This window comes from Chiloscyllium plagiosum, unplaced genomic scaffold, assembly GCF_037043375.1.
Source record: "Chiloscyllium plagiosum isolate Xiang-an unplaced genomic scaffold, Cpla_swu_hap1 HiC_scaffold_30, whole genome shotgun sequence".
NCBI lineage: Eukaryota > Metazoa > Chordata > Chondrichthyes > Orectolobiformes > Hemiscylliidae > Chiloscyllium > Chiloscyllium plagiosum.
In genome coordinates, this window is record NW_028270168.1 from 17,640,538 (window position 1) to 17,662,629 (window position 22,092).

A 22,092-nucleotide genomic window follows, 5' to 3' on the forward strand; every position below is an offset into this window, starting at 1 on the left:
GGGAGAAAGGGAAAGTGTGTGTGTGTGTGAGGGAGAAAGGGAAAGTGTGTGTGTGTGAGGGAGAAAGGGAAAGTGTGTGTGTGGGTGTGCGTGGAAGAGAGAATGAGAGTGTGTGTGTCTACATGTGTGTGAGGGAGAGAGCAAGAGAGAGTGTGTGTGTGCTTGAGAAAGCATGTGCGTGAGTGTAATGGAGTTTATGCCTGTGAGAGTGTGTGCATGAGAGAGGGTATGTGAGTGCGTATATGTGTGCTTGTGAGAGAGAGTGTATAGTGTGGTGGGGTCACCTGTAGAGTGACATGAACCCAAGATCCCGGTTGAGGCCATCCCCATGGGTACTGAACGTGTACAATCATGGATTAATTGCAGAATGGAGAGGACAAAACAGAAAGTAGAAGTCAAAGGTAGATTGCAAAAGGTGGGAATTGATATTTCTCAGGGATCAACATTGTTGTTCACCATTCACAAATGATTTGTGCAAAGGAATCAGAAAGACAATTTAAAACTTTACAAATGATCTGGATATCATGAAGACAGGAGGGCTATCCCAAATACAGCAGATATTAATAACTGGCAGAATGGGCGTGTGGCAAAATACATCAATATGGAGACTTCTGAGGTGGTACGTTTGTAAGGAAGCTCATATACTTCTTGGAATCAGTTGAAAAAGAGATCTGGGACAGAACAAATCATAAAAGTAGCAATGGAACTTAATGAAACCATAAAAATAGTAAGCAATGCAGTAAGCTGATTTCAAGAGGGATGAAATTGAAAAGTGAGAAAGTTACTGTAAATTTGTTTAGAATCTTGTTTGACTACTCATGGTGGACCAAGCACAATTAACGTCTCCATAGAAGGATCTGGAGAGAGCTGCAATAGAAGATGCAAAAACATTGATGGGAATAAATCTATGATTGAAAGGTTGTACTTGTTAGAAAATATTGGGATTGAACCTCTACCCACCAAAGAAAGATGGAAGGCTGACCTAGACATTTTTGGATTATGAAGGATATAGTAGGTTGGAAGTAGAAATTTGCTGGTGAGAACCAGAACCAGGGATACTTACTAATACATTCTCAGGAGAAACTTCCTTGCTCAAGTGGAGGCCAGACTGTGGAACATATTACCATGGTGGAGGCAAACCCTCTGGATACAGTTAAGAGGAGTCAGACAGAATTCCAACAAGGGGGTAATGGAAACGATAGAGAGGTACATGTGGATTCACCGAATGACCTGTTTTATTCCATAAATAGTGTAACACATTGTACAAACTACTCCCCCTTTTACCTTGGGTTTTTTTTTATATTCGAATCGCGTTTCCTGTTTCATTTAGTCCTTCCTGGAGCAGCAAGTGACGTCAGGGTTTACCTGGCCCAGGTGAGGACCCACCGGGATTGGGACCGGGGAACGGGATCGGGATCGCGGCTACAGTCCGGGGCCAGTGCCGGACAGAGGCGGCGGGGGTGGTCCGAGCGAGGCCCCGGCCCCAGCACCAGCTCCAGCACCGTGTTATGGTAAGGAACCGGAACCCGAGGCCCCGCCACAAACTCTGGGAAGTTTTGTTTCTGGTTAAACTTTTCGCTCTCAGCTCGACGTTGAGCAATGACGATGGATGTGTGACTGAGGGAAAAGGAAGGTCGAAGAGAGAGGGAATGAAGATCATAAATAAGTACAAGATTAAGCCATTCGGCCCCTCGAGCCCCTGCCGTCCCCCTCCTCCTTCAATCGCGTGAACTAATTGCAGTCTGAGCACTTTCTCTTGCCCGTTTGCCTTCACTCCCTTGTAAGTCAGAATTCATCTCAACTTTGAATGTGCAAAATCACTGCATTGTCTGGGATACAGAATTCTGAGGCTAACGACCCTCTAAAATAAATTCCTCCTTATTTGTTCTTAAATGTGTGTTGCCTGAATTTTAAACTGTAGCCCCCAATTTTAGATATTGGCTACCCCCCCCCCCCCCCGTTAAGCCCCATCAGAATGTTACAGGATTCAATAAGATCTCCTCAAAGGTTTTCTCAGCTGCAGTGAGTTTTTGTCTAACCTTTCCTCATAAGCAAAAGACCTCATCCCATTCTCTGAATGTTCTCTAGGTGCAGTCTCACCACTGTCCTGTACAATTTTAGCCAGATTTCCCATTTTTATTCTCCATCCTCCTTGTGGAAACGCCAACGTTCTGGTGAATCTGCACTGTGCTCCCTCCAATATCATTTTCTAGTTATTTTTGACAGCTATGAGTTCACCTCCAGTGATTCCATGCCCTCGAATCACACAATTTTTAGCCTGTCACCACTGAAAATAACAGGGGCATTTTCTTTACCAATCATGGCAAGGATTTTATATCCAGTTCACCAAGGGAAGGTTTTTTCATATGCTGGTGCTCAGAGAGATTTTGATGAGTTGGTGTGGACAAGTGAATTATATGTTCAGAGCTATTTTTGCCAGTTCGACAGAACCCATGTGGTTACTTTAGAGAGGGGAAGCTGGTGCGCATCTCAAGATCTGGGAATTTATTGATGATGTTTAGCATTAGAGGCAGACAAAAACTCTGAATCCATCTAATTGACTGAATGTGGCCACTTGCACTTCCAACCAGTATTCTGAGGCGAGGTAGTGTCATTCTTAGTACAGCATATGAATAGCTCATTCATTTCATAGATCTATACTGATCTTTATACAACAAACAAGTCGTCTTCATCAAACTCTATCAGCATATCCATCAACTCCATTCTGTCTCATGTTTATCTAGATTCCACTTGATTGCATCTGTGTAATTTACCTCAACTACTTCCTGTACAACTAAGTCCCATTTCAAACCACTCAGTATAAAGAAGGTCTTTATGAATTCCCCAAATAATTAGCGATTGTTTACAACCTAAAACATAAAATGCTGGTAATATTATGTGGAGAGTGAAAAACAGATAACGTTTGCAGGATGGTGGCTCAGTGGTTAGCACTGCTGCCTCACAACGCCAGGAACTCAGGTTCAATTCTAGCTTGGCGACTGTGTGGAGTTTGCACATTCTCCCTGTGTCTGCGTGGGTTTCCTCTGGGTGCTCCGGTTTCCTCCCACAATCCAAAGGTTTGTAGGTTAGGTGAATTGGCCATGCTAAATTGCCCATTGTGTTCAGGAATGTGTAGGTTAGGTGCATTAGTCAGGGGTAGAATACAGAGTAACAGGGTAGGGGAATGGGTTTGGGTGGAATACTCTTCGGAGGATCGGTGTGGACTTGTTGGGCCGAAGGGCCTTTTTCCACACTGTAGGGATCCTCTGAAATTCTATTTTACTTAATGTCATCAGACTCTTTTTCATGAAGGATAGTCATGATCTGAAATATTGACTGTTTCTCTCTGCAGATATTGCTTGATCTGCTGACTATTTTGAACTTTTTTTTTTGTTTTTATTTCAGATGTCCAACATCTGCAATAGTTTGCTTTTGGTATATTTATGACCTCTAAATCTGGTCACACTCACAGTTGGAAACCACTTCTCTGCATCTGCCTGCTTAAACCTTTTCATAGACTTCTATCAAGTTAACTCTTATGTTTTTTTTCTACTACAAAAAAAACATACAGGCTGTTCAATCTTTCTTTATAGTGTGACCTTTCAGATAGAATTATCATCCAAATGAATTCATTTTTGTACCTTTTCCAGTTTGGTAATGGCAGGATCTGTGAGAGGACTGGATAACTGAACTGGGTGTCTGTGAGAGGGCCTAGACTTCAAGGGCCAGGTATCAGTAATTGAGTGACTGTGATATCTTAGAATCTTTCCACTTGCCTGTCCATCCATTTGAAATGCGAATACCTGTCATCTTAACACTTTCTGTTCTTTTACCACGCTTTGCTTTGATATCCTTGTCTGGTTCCTGAAACAAGCCTGTCAGTTTGATATTCAGCTATGTCATGATGTTTGAAATAATTTTCTAAAGACACCTGTTTACTTTGTTAAAGGTGTTACATAAATATAATTTATTGCTACGAGTGTTGGGCTAACTGAAATATTGTGGAATTTGATGAGAGAATTATTCTAAGAGATGGACAGACATGCTCAGCTCCTGAACTTTCCTGCATGGTGTGAACATATTTAAATTGAATCACATCACCCCACATCCGAGGGTGAGACAACTGAAACTTCGGTCTGTGTATTGTAATGATCCCTGGTATTGGTGTTGCTGTGGATAGGAAGAGACTAGGAACTACACCTTGCAAGTTACTCATTGATTGTAAAGCTCTTTTCAAACTTAGGTTTGAAAAATGCTGTATAAATTGTACAAGTTTTTCTCTCTTATGAAAGTGATTTTGAATATCTGCAAATATTTCAAAAGAAGGCAAGTACCATGAATGGTGGAAGTCTGAAATAACAGTGGACAATGCTGGAAACGCTCAGCAGGTCAGGCAGTATAGTGTATGGAGTGAGAAATATAGTAGTCCTGGAGTCAGTAGGTTCTGAGTTCAAGTATAACTCCATTGACTGAAGTGCATAATCAATTTCAGTGTAGTATAGAGGGAGCACTACACTGTGTCAAAAGTTTGGCCTTTAAGGTGAGAAATGAACTGAAACTACAATAGCCCCCTCAACTGGATGTAAACTATCTCTGTGTCATTGGGAATGCTTTAGTTCTTGAGCAATTCAGGTAGGCCCATTTCCTCCTATCCCAATTTTTTAAAAAATTCAAGTATTTATTAAGTTTCCATTTGAAAGTTGTCATATGTTCTTCCCCTTGACAGGCAATGAATTCAAAATCCTAATTTTTTTCTCAAATTTCCTCTGATTCTGTAGCCAATCACTTTGAATCCATGCTCTCTGAATTTCCAAATCTTCAGTCTTTGGAAATAGCCTCTTATCTACACTAGCTACATTTCTCATGATTTTAAAATACACCCATTAAATCTCCCAGTATGCTTTAATGTGAACAATCCCAGCGTCTCCACTCTATCCACTTAACTATAATTCCTTTTTCCCAGAGCCACTGTAGTAAATCTCCAAAGCCCCCATGTCTTTATCAAAGTGTGGAACCTAAAACTGGACACAGGAATCCTGTGTTGGTGCCAAACTACTGTTTTACAAGTTTAACATAACTCCTGCACTCTTATACTGTATGTCTCCACTTATAAAGCTAGTTTATAAGATTTATAGGAGAAAGTGAGGACTGCAGATGCTGGAGATCAGAGCTGAAAATGTGTTGCTGGAAAAGCGCAGCAGGTCAGGCAGCATCCAAGGAACAGGAGAATCGACGTTTCGGGCATAAGCCCTTCTTTCCTGAAGAAGGGCTTATGCCCGAAACGTCGATTCTCCTCTTCCTTGGATGCTGCCTGACCTGCTGCGCTTTTCCAGCAACACATTTTCAGTATAAGATTTGTATACAAACACTGCTATGCCTGCCCTTTCTTTAAAAAATGTGCAATTTGTCATGCATTGTCTCTTCATTTTTTTCTCCTAAAATGTGTCACATCTTCCCTCTGCATTGAATTTCATCTAACGTATGCCCATCTGTTGTATCAGCCTGTCATTTATTATTGTCCTTACTATTTGCTACAATTCCACATTTTGCATCCTCTGCCAATTCAAAATTGAGTCCTGTATCCCAAAGTCCGAGAACTTCATATATATTTTAATGCAAAGATACTTAATCCCACTCTGCTAATCTCTGCCTGGGGCATAAGATCATAAATATACTAAGGAGTAGGCGATTTGGACCCTCAGGGCGACTCTGCCAGTCAATAAGATCTTGGCTGATCTGATGTTGCCTTAACTCCATTTTTCTGTGTGTCACTTGACTGACTTGTTCATTTCTTATGGCAATGCCTTGACCAATCAGAGTCAACCTGCCTAGTTTAAAATTTAAACAAAACCTGGCTGTTAACTGTCGATAAGCATTAATCATGCATTATCCATAGCAATGCCTCTACAAATCAAAATCCACTTGCCAACCAATCAACACACTCCTCTTATGCAGTATAAATGTTGGATTTCTCCTTGAATTGTTATTCTTGCAAATTGTCCTGATGAGTGCAAGATGAAAAGCTTTCACAAAATGTATAGTTTATGAGTATTATTCAAGATCTGTATTATTAAACAACTATTTGTAAATTTCTGACTTCTAATCCTTGCACACCTGCATACGCGCACTGCACTGCACCCGAACCTGAGGTTCCGGGATCCCTCCTGAGGGTAACATCTTCTCAGCATCTACCCTGTTAAGTCCCCTCAGATTCTTTCATGTTTCAACAGGATCACCTCCCATTCTTCTAAACTCCAAAAATAATTGACCGAACCTGCACAACCTTTCATCATAAGAAATCTCTTCATTCCAGGAATCAACTTAGTGAATCTTTCGATCTAAACTGCATCCAATGCGAGAATGTCCCTCCTTAAATTCAAACTTTTTTTCCTGGCTTCGGATCTAAATGTCTTGGGATATTCAAACCCTTTCCCCTGTCAACGAGCTCCTGGTCTGAGTCAAAGTCACAGATGGCATCCTATCTGATTCTGCCCTCCTTATCTCCCTTTCCATTGTCCAGTTCAATGGCTTCACTTTTACAGGTCTGATCATGGCCAGACTATTGTGTGTCCTTAGGTTTCTGTCAGTTATGACAGAAGGGCCCTCAAGTATCTATACTTGACCACTCATCTACATGTTATCCTCAGCAAACTCTTCTTTCACCGTCTGTCAATTTCCATATCCTAACTTACGACAGTCTTATTCTTTCAGTATTCCTGTGCTTACTGACCTACAATGCCTATCATTTGACCAGTGCCTTGAGTAAAATTATCAGCAATGCTTTCAATCCATCCCTGGCCTCATTGGTCCCTGTCGTTGTAACCTCCTCCAACCATACACCTCTCAGATCTCTGCATTTCTCTAGTTTTGTCTGTTGTGCATCTCCCATTCCTCTTTGCTCCACCATTGCTGCCTTGGCCTTTTAACCTTTCTTCCCTCTTTAAAACCTTTATCCTTGCCACTCCCAGCATCGTTCTTTGATATGGGGTCCACGTTTTGTCTTTAAGGTACATGCAGGTTTTTTTTCACGTTGAAAGTGCTATTGAAATGTAAGTAGCTGTTGAGTGGGAAGCTGATTTGCTGCAATTTTCCTTTATGTTTTCAAATCTTTGTGTTATTAAAACAACAGTGAGTAACAGCCTTGATTGCCCGGGGCATGGATTAGAATTTTGAACAGTCTGCATGTATATTAGTCATCAGAAACCGGTTTAGTAACAAATGCCCACAGGTGCAGAATCATACAATTATACAGTGCAGGAGGAAATCATTCAGTCCACAATGATGTCTGTGCCAGCTCTTTGAAAGATCTGTCCATTTTAGATACACACCTCTCTTTGTTTTCCCCATTACCGTGCAAATTAGTCATCTTTAACTTTACATCCAGTTGCCTCTTGAAATCTCCTGTGGATGTTACTTCCACTACCCTTAAGTCCAGATAACAGCCGACCTCTGTGAGAAAACATTTCTCCTAATTTAGTCTCCTCAGTTATATATAGTTGTTGGGGGGCTATAGGGATCAACTGATGTAGGGGGAATTAAATGATCAGCCATGATCATCTTGAATGGCAGAGAAGGCTTGAAGGGCTGAATGGCCTACTCTTGCTTCTGTTTTCTCAGTTTCTATGTTTCCTGTCCAGTACTTTTGCCAATTATTTTAAATCTGGTAATTCTGGTAACTGACTTGCCAAAGGAAAGTGTTCCCTTCTCCCCTCTGTCAAAGCCACTTCATATTTTGAATTCCTCTGTAGATTTCCCCTTCTCCTTCTCTGCTCTACAGGGAAGAATACCATTTTGTCCAATCACCTTACATAAAGATTCTCATCCTTGGTATCATCCTGGTGAATCTTCTCTGTACTTGGCTGGGGGCTTCCAGAACAAAGTATCGTAGTCTCAGGCTGTGCAGAGGCTATTTCAGACTGAAGTAAGAGATTATTCCTTTGCTCAGAGAGTTGTAAATCTGTGTAATTCTCTGCCATCAAAGGCTGTGGAGGCAAAGTCTCTGACTTTAAAAAAATTCTTTCATGGATGTGGACATCACTGACATTTTTTGCCCACTTGCCCTTGAGAAGCTGTCTTCTTGAACCACAGTAGAACACATGCTCTCGTAGACCCACAATGCTGTTAGGGAGGGAATTCCACAATTTTGACCCAGTGGTACGAAAGGAACAGCGATATATTTCCAAGTCTCTTCCTCTAGGTCTTGGAGGACAACATGCAGGTGGAGATGTTCCCATGTATCTGCTGTCCTTTCATTCTAGATACAAGTGGTTGTGGGCTTGAAAGGTGCTGTCAAAGCAACCCTGCTAAATTTCTGCAGTACTTTTTGCAAATGGTACACACTGCTGCTACTGAGCATTGGTGGTTGAGGAAGTGATTCTTGTGGATAAGGTGCTGTTCAAGCAGGCTGCCTTGTCCTGGATAATGTGAAGCCTCTTGAATGACATTGAAGCTGCATTGATCCATGCAAGTGAGGAGTATTCCATCACACTGTTGTCTTATGCCTTTTAGTTGGCAGACAAGTTCTGGGGAGTCAGGTGGTGAGTTACTTACTGCAGTATTCCTAGCCTCTGACCTGTTCTTGTAGCCACTGTATTTATATGGCTAGTGAATACATGTAAGAAAGAAATAGATTCCTAGAGATTAAAGATGTTAGGGATAGAGAGAGAGAGAGAGGGAGAGAGATGAAATATGGTATTTAAATATACCGTCAGCCATGATCATATTGAAAAGTAGAGTGGACCTAATAGACCTAATTGCCAACTGCTCCTATTTCCTATTTAACTAAATTATGGTGTCTAGAATTGTAAAATACTCCAGCTAAGCTCTGACATGTCATTTTAAGACCATAAGAAATAGGAGTGGAAGTAAGGTCATTCGGTCCATCGAGTCCATTCCGCCATTCAATCATGGCTGATAGGTATTTCAACGCCACTTACCCATATGCTCCCCATATTCCTTAATTTAGCATGACTTGCTCATTTTTGACTTCAGTAATTACAAATCTTGTATGATTTTTAAACTGCCTTATAATTTTGCTGCCATCTTCAAACATCAGTGAAAGGACATAATGGTTTATCTGTGTATTTTGCTGTTCAATGAGAGTGCACCTGGGATGCTGAGGATTGGAAGCTGTTAAACTGCTTCACAAATTGCTATGCTGCAGGAAGCCAGTATAACACAGGGTAAGCAATGAGCAAAAACAGAAATTACTGAAGAAACTCAGCAAGTTTGGTAGCATCTGTGTAGAGAAAACAGTAACATTTCAAATCCAGTGAACCATCTCCAGAAACAGTTCTGAAGTAGAGTCACTGGACTCAAAACATTAATTATGCTTTCTCTCTGCAGATGTAGCCAGACCTTGCTGAGTTTCTCCAGCAATTTTCTGTTTTTGCTTCAGGTTTCCAGCATCTTCAGTTCTTTATTTTATTTCAAGCAATGACCAAACCTGTCTCGGCAATCTCTGCTGGTCACCATCAACTACCCACATCCACCCAATCCCTCATCATCTACTCCCTGTTGGGGATTTCCCTCTATTCCTTCAGTCCTCTGTCAGGGACTTTGCTGTACATCGATCAATCCCTCTATCTCTGACCCATCACTCCTTCTCAGTCTATTCCAGAACATGTGTCTGAAAGAAACCTGTTCATTCATTTGCAGTCAGTACAGCGATAAAATCAGTTTTCCCTTCCCTGCAGAACTGGTTTGCTTTGAATCACTTGAATTGGCAGTGAGCAGGGTGTGGTTGATGTGTGGTCCACCTGAGCATTCTGCTTCATGTCAGGGGTGGTCTCTCAAAGTTTGGGGTTTCTGCCACCATTCTGGATACTTTTTTAAAAATTTGTTAATAGATGTGGATGTAGCTAGCTCGAACAACATTAACTGCTCATTCTTAATTGCCGTTGAGAAGATGGTGGTAAGTTTGGTGCCTTCTTAAACCACTGCAGCCCATGTAGTATAGTTAACCCACAGTGCTGTTAGAGAGGAAGTTCCAGGATTTTGACCCAGCCACAGTGAAGGGACGGCAATATGTTTCCAGTTCAGGATGGTGTGTGATTTGGAGAGGACCTTGCAGGTCATGGTGCTCCCATGCATCTGCTGCTCTTATCCTTCTATCTGATTGAGGTCGTAGGTTTGTTCGGTGCATCTCAAAATCGACACATAGTGTGTACAGTACTATGGTGAAAGGAATGAATTTTGAAGGAGACAGATGAGGTTCCAAACAAGCAGGGGCTGATTTGTCCTGAATGGTGCCAAGTTTCTTGAGTGTTATTGGTTCTGCACTCATTCAGGAAAGAGGACCGTATTCCATCACACTCCTGATTTGTAATTACAAAGGAATGAGTGCAGAGCTGGCTGGAGTGACTCAGAAAAGATGTTTAGCAGCAAAAACGGTCAATAGCAGATGTTTAAGACGTTGTTCATGTCTCACAGCAATGGCTTAATTCAGTAAGGAAGAGGATTTCTAGGAATGAGATGAACCAATCCTTAGATTATGGAAAAGTCCCAGAGGATTGGAAAACTATCAGTGTAATACCTTTTGTTTGGAAATGGAAGGAGACAGAATGTAGGTAACTATAGGCCAGTTAGCTTAATGTCTGTTATTGGGAAAATAGTAGAGTCTATTATACAGAATGTTATAGCAAAGCATTTAAAAAGGCAAAATACAATCAAGCAGAGTCGACATGGCTTCATGAAGTGGAAATAACAAAATTATTAGAATTCTTTGAGAAGGTAACAAGCAATGTAGGTAAAGGAGAAGCAGTAGCTATAATGTATTTGGATTTGAAGGCACTTGATTAGGTATCGTACATTAGGCTACATAACAAGATAAGAGCTCATGGTATTGGAATGAGTATATTAGTATGGATAGAGAATTGACAAACCACGAGAAGATAGAGTTGGGATTGGAGGAGTTATTTTCAGGATGGTAATCTGTAATAAGTGTTGTGCTACAGGGATCAGAGCTGAGTCCACAATCATTTATAATATAAGTTAGTGATTTGGAAGAGGAAAGGGAATGCACTTTAGCCAAGTTTGCAAATGCCATAAAAACGGACAGGAGGACAAATGGTGAGGATGACAAGGGTCTGAAAGGGATATAGCTAGGTTAGACAAGTGGGCAAACATTTGGCAAATGGAATGTAATGTGGGGAAATGTGAGATTATGCACTATGGCAGAAAGAATAGAATAGCTAGCTATTATTTAAACTGCAAAGCTACAAAACAGAGGGATTTCAGAATCCTTCGGGAGTGTGTGAATCACCAAAAGCTAGCATCAGAGTTCAGTGGGTAATAAGGGAGGTAAATGAAATGTTGGCTTTTACTTCAAAAGGATTGGAATAAAAAGAAGGGAGGCATTACTAAAACTGTACAAGATGCTAGTCAGACCACAACTGGAATGTGAACAGTATTGGGCCCCTTATCGAAGGAAAGATATAGTATTGGAGGCAGTCCAAAGAATTTTCACTAGGCTGATGCCAGGTATAGAGGGACTGTTTCATGAGGAGAGGTTGAGCCTGTACTCACTGGAATATAGAAAAATGAGAGAGAATCTTGCTGACACTTACAAGATTCATAGGGGGCTTAATGGGGTAAAGTCATAGAGATGTGTAGCTTGGAAACAGACCCTTTGGTCCAACTTGTCCATGCCGACCAGATATACTAAAATTAATCTAGTCCCATTTGCAGCATTTGGCCCATATCCTTCTAAACCCTTCCTATTCATGTATCTATCCAGATGCCTTTTAAATAGTGTAAATGCATCAGCCTCCACCACCACCTCAGGCAGCTCATTTCAGAAACGTACCACCCTCTACATGATAAAGTAAACCCCTTCGGTCACTTTTAAATTTTTCCCCTCTCATCTTAATCCTATTCAGTCTAGATTTGGACTCCCCTACCCTAGGGAAAAAACCTTGACTATTCACTCTATCCAGATGCAGAAAAGAAAGGTTGTTCCACTTTGATGGAGAGTTTAGGATGGGAGGATATAACCTCAGAATAAAGGTTTGCACATTTAAGAAAGAGATAAGTCAGAATGTTTTTTCTCAGAGGGTTGTGAACCTGTGAAATGCTTTACCACCAAGAGCAGTCAAGGCTGGGTCATTAAGTATATTTGAGGCTGAGAGAGACAGATTTTTAATCAGTAAGGATATCAAGGTTATGGGGAAAAGGCAGAAAAGTGGAGTTAAGGTTTATCAGATCAACCATGATGTTATTGAATGGCAGAACAGAGTCAGTGGGCTGAATGGCCTGCTGTGAACCCATATTTTATGGTTTTGTGATCTTACAATTGATTTTTAATGTAGGTAAAGTTAGTTGGTGTCAGTTTGTAACAGCATTAATATTTGTGGTAGAGGTGTATCACTTTATAGAGTGTGAGTGTTGAAATTTTGTTGTGTGTCTTAACTTACACAAGCAGACAGTGAGGACTGCAGATGCTGGAAAGTGCTTTAACTTAGCAAAAGTCCCATTCACCCATGACCCCTGTGCTCACTGACACATTTTGGATCCTGGATAAGCAATCCCCAATTTTAAAATGTCCATCCAGGTTAACAGATTTTTCCATGGCCTTGTTACAGAGTCATAAAGTCACACTGCATGGAAACAGACCCTTTGGTCCAACTCGTCCATGGCGACCAGACATCCCTATCTGACCTGTCAAATGTACTGAGATACAGTGAAAAGTTTTGTTTTGTGTGCTATACAGACAGATCATACCATACAAAGTATATCAAGGTAGCAGCTGTAGAGAAGGTGCAGAGAGAGAGAGAGAGAGAGAGAGATCAACATTAACATTAACATTTTAGAGGTCTGTTTGGCGGGTTAGAAGCTGTGCTTGAATCTATTCATATGTGTATTCAAACGTTTATATCTTCTGCTGACAGAGATGGATGGAAGAGAGTATAACCAGGGTGGGAGGGTTTTTTATTATATTGATTGCTTTCCCTAGGCAGCGGGAAGTATAGCTGGAGTCAATGCATGGAAAGTTGGTTTTCATGATGGACTGGACTGTGTTCATGACTTTCTGTAGTTTTTTGAAGTCCTGGAAAGAGCAGTTGCCATACCACGTTGTGATGCATACAGATTGGATGCTTTGTATGATGCATCTATAAAAATTGTAAGTGTCTTTATGGACATGCCAAATTTCCTTAACCTCCTGAGGAAGTAGAGACATTGTTGTGCTATCTGCACCATCGTGTTGACATAGATGGACCATGGCAGATTCTTGGTGATAGACACTCTCAGGACCTTGACGCTCTCGATCGTTTTCACCTCAACACCATTGATCAGATGGGGCCATGCCTTCCATTCTGCTTCTTGAAGTCAATGACCAGCTCCTTCATTTTGCTGATGTTGTTGGAGAGATTGTTGTCCTTATGCCATGCCACTCAATCTCTTTCATGTATTCTGTCTCGTCATTGTTTGAGATCCAGCCTACAGCAGTGGTGTCATCAGCAAACTTGTAAATGGAGTTGGCGCAGAATTTGGCTGCACAGTCATGATCGTGTTAGGAACATAGGGGACAGAAGATGCAATCTTGTAGCGAATCAGTGTTGAGGATTATGGTGGAGGAGGTGTTGTTGCCTATTCTTGCTTATTGTGGTCTATGGGTCAGGAAGTTGAGGATCTAGTTATAGAGCGGGGAGCCAAAACCTAGGTCTTGGAGTTTAGAGATGAGTTTATTTGGAATTATGGTGTTGAAGGTGAAACTATAGTCAACAAGTAGGAACCTGACATAGCTATCCTTGTTATCCAAATATTGCAGGGATGAGAGTAGGGCGATGGTATCTGCTGTGAACCTGTTACGCCAGTAGGCAGATTGCAAAGGGTCAACGCAGTTTGATGGGCTATAGTTGCTGTGAGTTGTGACTAACCTCTTGAAGCATTCCAAATAATGAATGTCAGAGCCACCAGGCGGTAGTCATTGAGGCGTGCTACATGATCTTTCTTTGGCACCAGGATAATGGTGGTCTTCTTGAGGCAGATGGGGACTTCAGATTGTAATAAGGAGAGGTTAAACAATTACAACGTTCAAAAGGCAGCTAGATGGGTATATGATTAGGAAGGGTTTAGAGGATTATGGGACAAATGTTGGCAAATAGGACTAGGTCAGATTCAGATGCCAGGTTGGCACAGATGAGTTGGATTGAGGAATCTGTTTCCGTGCTGTATGATTCCATGACACTCTGCGAATATCTGCGATAACTCCCACCAGCTGGTTCACAGAGGATCTTCGCACATGGCCAGGGGACTCGTTCCAGGCCAGTCACTTTCCATGGGTTCACTCTCAATTAGGCTGATCTAACCTCTGCCATGGTGACTGAGCGTACAAGGCTGTTGGGATAGGTGACATTGTTTCAATGACCTTCTGTTCAAAACAAATGTAGAATGCATTGAACTTGTTGGGTGGGGATGTACTGTTGCCCACAATTCCTTTGAGTTTTCTTTGTAGCCTGTTATATGGTTTAAGTCTTGCCACAAACAATGGGTGCCTATGTGGTTGGTCTGGGTCTCAAGCTTAGTTTGGTAACGCTTCTTAGCATTTCTGATGGCCTTACGAAGGTTGTAATTGAATTTTCAATATAGGTCAGGATTGCCCGACTTGTATGCCTCAGACCTAGACTTTAGTCCGGAGTGAATTTCCTGGTTCATCCATGATTTTGAGCAGAGGTGCATTCATATTATATTGTCCTCCATACTGGGGTGGCCTTCATGGCACAGCCTCCTGTATTTGGGAAGACAACTCTGCAAATTGGAATATTGCTTTGCTCTACACCCACTTTGTTCTGCAATCATTAATACCAATTCCAATCATTTCTCCACCACAATCCCACCATGACTTCTCTGACTTCAGATTCCTATACTGTTCTCATAGAGTTCAATACAAGTGCACAAAAACTGCTTTTGATCTTTTGATTAGGCAGTTTACAACCTTCCGGCTTGAGTTTCACAACTTTAGAGAATAGCTTTGCTTCCATTTTCATGGCAACTGTTGTTAATGTTTTCACTGTTGGCATGTACAGCTCAGCAGGACCCAACTTTGTTTCTCTTTACACTTGTTCCATGACTATCCCCTAATGCTTTATTGCACCATCAGCCCTTTGCCATTTAATCACTGTTGAGTTCCCCATTCTATCATAGGCCTCCCCTTTGTTCTTCTCCCAGCACTACTTAACGCCTTCCTCTGCCTTTTATCAATGTTAATTCCCTGTACAAAAATAGGCATGTCAGTCTAACATTATCTCTAGCCTATCAAACCACTACATAACAGGCCCATGCCAGTGTTTATTTTCCACCATAGCTTTCCACTCTACTTCGCCTCAATCTATCACCGTATCTCTTTATTCCTTTCTCCATCAAGTTTAGTCAATGTATCTATTTTGTTCTCCTTTGAGTTCTCTTTGTGTTATTGAGTGCTACATTCTAACTGCATGCTGAGTAAAGAGTTTTCTTAATAAATTCAAATAGAAAATTCATCATATATATAATGTCTAATTTTGGTTTTGTCCACGCGTGGAAACATTTTCTTAACATGTATTCTATAAAACCCTTTTGTTATCTTAGAGACTTTTGTCATGCAGCCCCTTTGTCTTTTCGTTTCCAGAGAAAAGAGTCCCGGTGGGGTCCAGAATCATGCACATTGTGCCAAGTTGTGACTTAGGTCTCTGTACATGACCATCTAGAAGTGAATCAGTGTATTGAATCCCATTTTATAGCTTTGTGATAATGTGGCACTACTTTTTAATGATTTGTGCATCTGAACTCCCAGATTCTTTTGTTTAGATAATTGTTTAGCAAGGAACATGTGGCTTCCTTATTCCTATTGAAATGTGACATCCTCAGGCTTAAAAATATTAAAGTTCATTTGCTGATAAAATTGCCATATTGCTAGTTTATTAATGTCTTCATTTATTTTGCTACAGTCCTCTATATCAAGAGCATCCCAATTTGGTGTCTTCTGTGAAATTTGAAATTTTTTTAAATTCCCAAATCATTTATGTTAGTAGTGAATAACAGTGGCCCCACTATCGATCCCTGTGAAATATCACTTCCTTTGTTTTGTCAGTCTGATTATCTACTTATAATCCATATCCCTACTTTCTATTTTGTATCCAACCTGCTATCCATTCTACTACTAACCCCTTACTCCACATGTTTGACCTTGGTCATGAGTTTCCTGTGCAGTAGGTTGTCAAAGTCCTTTTGGAAATCCAAATATATTATATCCATCATATTACCTACATCTACCTTGTTATTTCAAAGAAATCAGTAAGACTGGTCTTCATAGAATCCCCTACAATGTGGAAGCAGGCCATTTGGCCCATCAAATCCATACCAACCCTTCGAAGAGCATCCCACTCTGTACCCTGTCCCTGTAAACCTGCTTTTCCCATGGTTAATCCACCTAGTCTGCACATCCCTGGGCACTATGGACAACTTCTAACCTGCACATCTTCGGACTGTGGGAGGAAACCCATGCAGACATGGGGAGAATGTGCAAATTCCACACAGTCGCCCGAGGGTGGAATCGAACCTGGGGTCCCTGGCATTGTGGAGCAGCAGTGCCAACAACTGAGCCACCATGCAGCCCCTTCGTCTTGCATTCCATCCCTTTTGAAATCTATGCTGACTACTCTTTGTATTTTTTTTAACCTTTTTTTGTAGCTGGTCAGTCAATTCAAACTGCTTTCTGAGGGTAGAAGTGATCTGAGTTGCTCCCACCTTATACTTCCTGCCTGGGTTCTACATGTCACATTCAGGGAAGGGGATAAAACATCCTCAGATTGTATGCTGTGGTTCAGTGTGCTTGCAGTTCATTAAATTGCCCTTAGGACATTCCTGCAGCTGCTCCTCACCTCCTCTACTGCTGGATTCTCTTTGGCCCCAAGCTATTCTTGGGCCTCATAGATATCCTTGGGTTCACCCTGTATGGTTTGTTGTCTCCATTTGGTGGTAATGTGTTGGTCCAGTGGCTGCGTGTGTTGTGTGACGTTTGTCCTCTCTGTTCCACAGGTGCTTCAGTGTAAGTCATGCAAGGAACTGGGCGAAGAGCTGCTCCACGGCAGGCTGATAAGCCTGTGGCCAAACCCAGGCTTCTGACTTCTCCAGTTCGGCTGCCAGCCTCTGTGGACTCGCTGAGCCTGGAGGTTTATGAAGGTTCAATGCCAGAAAGCAGACGAGCTGAGAGGAAGGAAAGCAAATTGCTGGCTAAAAGTCACAGCCGGAAAGCAGATCCAAGAGATTCAAATGGGAATAACGCGGAAAACATTGGGTTCATCCCGGGGTCAGTTGAAACAATAGAGGAGGCAAGTGTGTGTGAGTCATGTGGGTTGGGAACCTGTGTTACCTGGCAGATGGTTAAGGCGGTTTTCTGCTGTGTGGTGAGCTGTGGATATTATAAGGCTGACACGGGGGTTTACAATCCATGTTCCAGGTCGACAGAACCACCGACACGTGCTAAAGACATTGACAGTAACACTTTGCGGTATATTGAAAACCCAACCCATGGGATTCCCCTGAACTCTGAACCCAGCTCCAAGAAGAAGACTAACCTTGCGGGCAACAGTTTTAATTATTATGATGTCAAGTTGGGAGGACAGCAGGTAATCTGGAAAATTCACAGTCATACTCTGTCCACAGACTCATGCCACAAGGACACCCCCCTCAATTCTCAGCAATCAGAGAGTCCCAGCAGCATCTCACCAATCTCCCACAAACGAATTTCCGATGAGTTCCCCTCCTTTCTGGAGGAAGATTTGGAGAACAATGAGCTAAACGTGTCAATGTCGAGTGCAGAGCTGGACGAGTACATCAACAAGAAGCTGCTGGAGCTGTTCAGCATTCACCAGATTGACATGTTGGCCCAATGTACCTCTGACACTACATTCATCAGCAAAAGCAGTGAGATCACTGAGCTCATTGATAGCATCACCAAAGGCTACAAAATCAATGAGAAGGATGCGGAATGCCGGATAGTGACTGGGATCGTCCGGATCAGCACCCGGAAGCCCAAGAAAAGTAAGAAAAGGGGACCAGAAGAGCCAAGTGAGGAAAGACTGATCACTCCTACTCCTGTTGACCTCAGACCTCAAACCGAGACTATTTTGCCCAGTGAAGGTGAGGCAACTGTGCTGGAGTTGCACTGTGCAAGGGGAGAGGGATGCACTGGAGCTGCGTGGGGGGGGGGGGGGGGAGGGGGGAGGATACTGCACAGAAATTGCACCCAGATAGATGTACTGGAGGGGCCAGAAATACACTGGAGCTCCACTTGGGTGGGATAAGGTGCATGGGGCTGTGTTGGTTGTCTATCTGCCTGGAGGGCTGTATCTGTCTGCAGGTGGGCAGAGATGTGTTCTTGTTTGAGGTTTGGCTGGAAGATGGTATGATTGCTGTGCTATGATTTCTGGTTTTTCTCTTTTGTTAAGAGCTTAACCTAGAGATTTCAGTGGTGGATTCACTTGATGAGAGAGCAAGACAAATTCAGCGGCTGTGTTCACCAGGTAATTTGCAAATTACTTTCTGTCCTTTTCTCTCTATGTCTCAGACCAAGACCCTCACCTCCCTCTCTCACTGTCCACACCTCTATCTTCCTCTCTTTCTTTCTCTGACTCTGTCTGACTTTGCCCCATTTCATTGTCTTTTTCACTCTGTCCTCTGCGACCTTGCCTTGTATTTTATCTCTCTCTCTCTGACCCCCTGACCTTGCCCCATCTTCTCTCCCTCTCTCTCTCACCCTGTCTTCTCCCCCTCCGCTCTCTCTGACCTTACCCCATCTTCTCTCTCCACCCCCCTCTGACCTCGCCCCCATCTTCTTTCTATTTGCCTTACTCCACCACCTTATACCCTTCTTGCTGTTTGTCCCACACCCAATTTCCCAGTTTCTGTGGCTCTCATTCCCTCATCTCTCTGCAGTCAGTGTACTGATCATTATCCTATTGCTGTCCTGAGCTGTCATTTTAGATTCGATGTGACCATTCCCCACCCCAGTGCTTTTTGTTCCATTACTGTGAACGCGCACCAAACTCCAGACCAGAGTGCAGATTCCCACTGAGGAACTAACACTCACTGTTCCCTCTCTGTCTTTCTCTCCAGATTTACGTAAAGATGATTCTCTTCAAGATACAGAGACGGATTCATCAGGAGCCCCATTGCTCAAAGTGTATATCTAAGATTGGAGTTAGGACCTTCCACATTGGAATTTGGGTGCATAGCGCACTGAGTGGCCAGACACTCTTGAGACCAGTGGATAGTATGGAATTGACTTGGCTCTTGTTCACTGTGAAGCTGATTTCCCCTGCTCCCTACAAGGGATGTGCTCTGGTTTGGAGTCCAGTGATTCTGATGATGATAACCTGGAGGAGGCCATTCTTCCTCTTGCTTGCATCTAGCCCTCCACCTCCTGCCCCCTGCAGATGAAGAGTCCAGGCTCAGTGCCAAAGGTCAGCAAGCAGGAGAGAGGCAGAAAGGGGGGAGGTGCAGGTGGATGGGGGAAAATGTGGGGTAAATAACAACTCACTGGGTGCCAGCGAAATCTGAACTAGTGTAAATAAGGAACTGGTCAGGGGGTTATGTTCATGCTGGGGGAGGTGGATGGTGTACAGGGGTGGCGGTTGTACAGTTACTTTGCATATTTTGTACATTGTTTTGTGTCACTGGATAATACAGTGAATCATGGTGAGAAATATTGATTTTAATAAGTTGCTTTTTATATTAAAGCAACAATTGGAATCTTATCTGCAATTTGAAAAATGCCTCAATCCCTGATTCTGTCCTTCTCAATCACTTTTTTGATTCTGCATCCAGTCTCCACTCAGGACAGGTTTTATGTAATGTAACTTGATGCAGGATTTCACTGGCCAAGTCTTCCTGTACAGTCTAACCTTGGGCCTTCAACAAATATTGGGTGTGAACAGCTCCATGAGGCCATCATCTTTGATGCTGTACTGAGTGAGGACCCAGACTGGTCAGAGTTAGAAACTCACTGAACTCCACAGATTTCAGAAAGGATCCAGGTTCCATCTCCCACCCGAGATGAAGCATTTAATCCCACCTTGGGAGGGACAACACTGGCTTCAAGTCGCTTCCCTGTTATCCAACCTGTTGCCTTCTAAATATGATTGAGGGAAGGATTAGGTTCTGCTGTGGTGTCCAATATAGTCCACTATCCTCGCTGTGTAGACTTAACATGAGCTGGCCACTAGGATGAAACACTGGAGGATGATTGGTAAGGTTCAGTTTTGCAGGTAGCTGTGAGCAGGAACAGTGAGTGTGGAGATGGGGTAGAGGAGCCCTGTGGCTCAGAGTGTATTTCTGAAACAGAATCCTGTGCTGCCTCTCTCGGCAAACAGGTGCTGCTGTAAACCCATAGTGAGCCACTATGTTCCATCAGAGCCCTGCCTGCTGGTACATTAACAAATTGCAGTCCTTCCATTTTGTGTGTTAACCCATTGAAGTCCCTTTCCTCAGGATATTAACCTAATAAAGCCTTTTGCTGTATTAACCTATCTGTGCTATAAACTCCGTGGGACACTTTTACAAATGTCTGCTTTCACCATCTGTTCATTCTATCAATAGCTGTAGGTTTTTAAATCCATTTGTAATTATTAAGACTTTTATTTGATGGTTTACATGAAGTGTTGCATCTGTATTGTGGTTGGGTTTGTGACTTCAACTGAAAACCTCGTGATAAGCTGGATTCAGTTCCAGTGAATGTAGCAGAAACCAGTCTGGATAGTTTGCAGACAGTGTGAGAAGGTCAGCAGTTTGGAAAAGTAAAAGGGAAGCTTGATGGCGCCACCTCTCATGGGAAGGTGTAATTACAGTATCACCATTTACAAGGACAATTTTCATGAAAATGGACAAAGGAATTTATTCTGACTTAGTGGGTGCAAATGTAAGATTTTTAAAAAGTAAATAATGGTTGTACATTATTTTAAAAGTTTCCTCTTCTATAAAATTCAGTTTTCACTCATTTTAACTTAACTGTGCGCTGCATTTAACATCACATTTGAATTGATTTCCTTTAATCACCCTCTTTATAATTCAATCTTCTCAAAAGTTTCCATGTTATTCTCTCTGCCAACTGAATAGTCGCCATAGCCACTTCCGCCCCCTGGGTTGCCGCCGCAGCCACTTCCGCCCCCAGTGACATCACTAACCTGCGCGACCACAACGCCGCATGTGTCTCCGCCCCCACGCCGATCTCCGTCACCATGCCTAACCCCGCCCCCACGCCGATCACCGTAACCACGCCCAACTCCGCCCCCACGCCGATCTCCGTCACCGCCCAACCCCGCCCCCACTCCCAGCTCCAGCCCCACGCCAGGTCCTAGCTCCCAGCCCTGCCGTGTTTTCACCATCCCTCCAGAACTACCCCTCTCTGAGGATGAAAGATCAGTCCTCAGCAGAGGCCTCACCTTCATTCCCCTATGCTCTCGGATTAACGAGTTCAACACGCAGCGAGACATTGAACAATTCTTCCGCCGCCTTCGCCTCCGTGCCTACTTCTTCAACCAAGACTCTCGCCCACTCTCTGACGACCCCTTCCCCTGCCTCCAACACACCCCATCCACCTGGACACCCCGTGCTGGCCTCTTACCCGCCCTCGATCTCTTCATAGCCAACTGCCGCCGCAACATTAACCGCCTCAACCTCTCCACCCCTCTCACCCACTCCAACCTCTCACCCTCGGAACGTGCAGCCTTCCACTCCCTCCGTTCCAACCCCAACCTCACTATCAAACCAGCAGACAAGGGAGGCGCACCGACCTTTACACCGCTGAGGCTAAACGCCAGCTCGCGGACACCTCCTCCTACTGCCTCCTTGACCATGACCCCACCTCCCATCACCAAACTATCATCTCCCAGACCATCCATAACCTCATCTCCTCAGGGGATCTCCCATCCACTGCCTCCAACCTCATAGTCCCACAACCTTGCACCGCCCGTTTCTACCTCCTGCCCAAAATCCACAAACCTGACTGCCCCGGCCGACCCATTGTCTCAGCCTGCTCCTGCCCCACCAAACTCATCTCTGCATACCTCGACACGGTCCTGTCCCCCTTAGTCCAAGAACTCCCCACCTACGTTT

At 43.1% G+C, this 22,092-nt stretch overlaps 1 protein-coding gene across 3 annotated transcripts; it reads left to right on the forward strand.

Moving 5' to 3' along the window:
• The first annotated feature begins 1,325 nt into the window (after positions 1-1,325).
• LOC122563567 (keratinocyte differentiation factor 1-like) lies at positions 1,326-20,974 on the forward strand. 3 transcript variants are annotated; one of them, XM_043717462.2, is made up of 4 exons: positions 1,326-1,511; positions 17,017-18,120; positions 18,429-18,503; positions 19,096-20,974. In XM_043717462.2, exons 2-4 carry the CDS (start codon positions 17,034-17,036, stop codon positions 19,170-19,172), a joined length of 1,239 nt encoding a protein of 412 aa, XP_043573397.2. In that variant the 5' UTR covers positions 1,326-1,511; positions 17,017-17,033; the 3' UTR covers positions 19,173-20,974. The 3 variants fall into 3 exon arrangements, with proteins under 3 accessions (XP_043573397.2, XP_087832907.1, XP_087832906.1); XM_087976781.1 differs by lacking the exon at positions 1,326-1,511 and adding an exon at positions 1,602-1,780; XM_087976780.1 differs by lacking the exon at positions 1,326-1,511 and adding an exon at positions 3,616-3,729.
• The last annotated feature ends 1,118 nt before the right edge of the window (positions 20,975-22,092 follow it).

Bases quoted from the DNA above. Each gene is read 5' to 3' on its own strand.
- LOC122563567 (XM_043717462.2), top strand. From the start codon at position 17,034: ATGCAAGGAACTGGGCGAAGAGCTGCTCCACGGCAGGCTGATAAGCCT. The intron at 18,121-18,428 runs GTGAGGCAACTG...TCTTTTGTTAAG, and splicing joins GACTATTTTGCCCAGTGAAG to AGCTTAACCTAGAGATTTCA. The intron at 18,504-19,095 runs GTAATTTGCAAA...CTTTCTCTCCAG, and splicing joins TCAGCGGCTGTGTTCACCAG to ATTTACGTAAAGATGATTCT.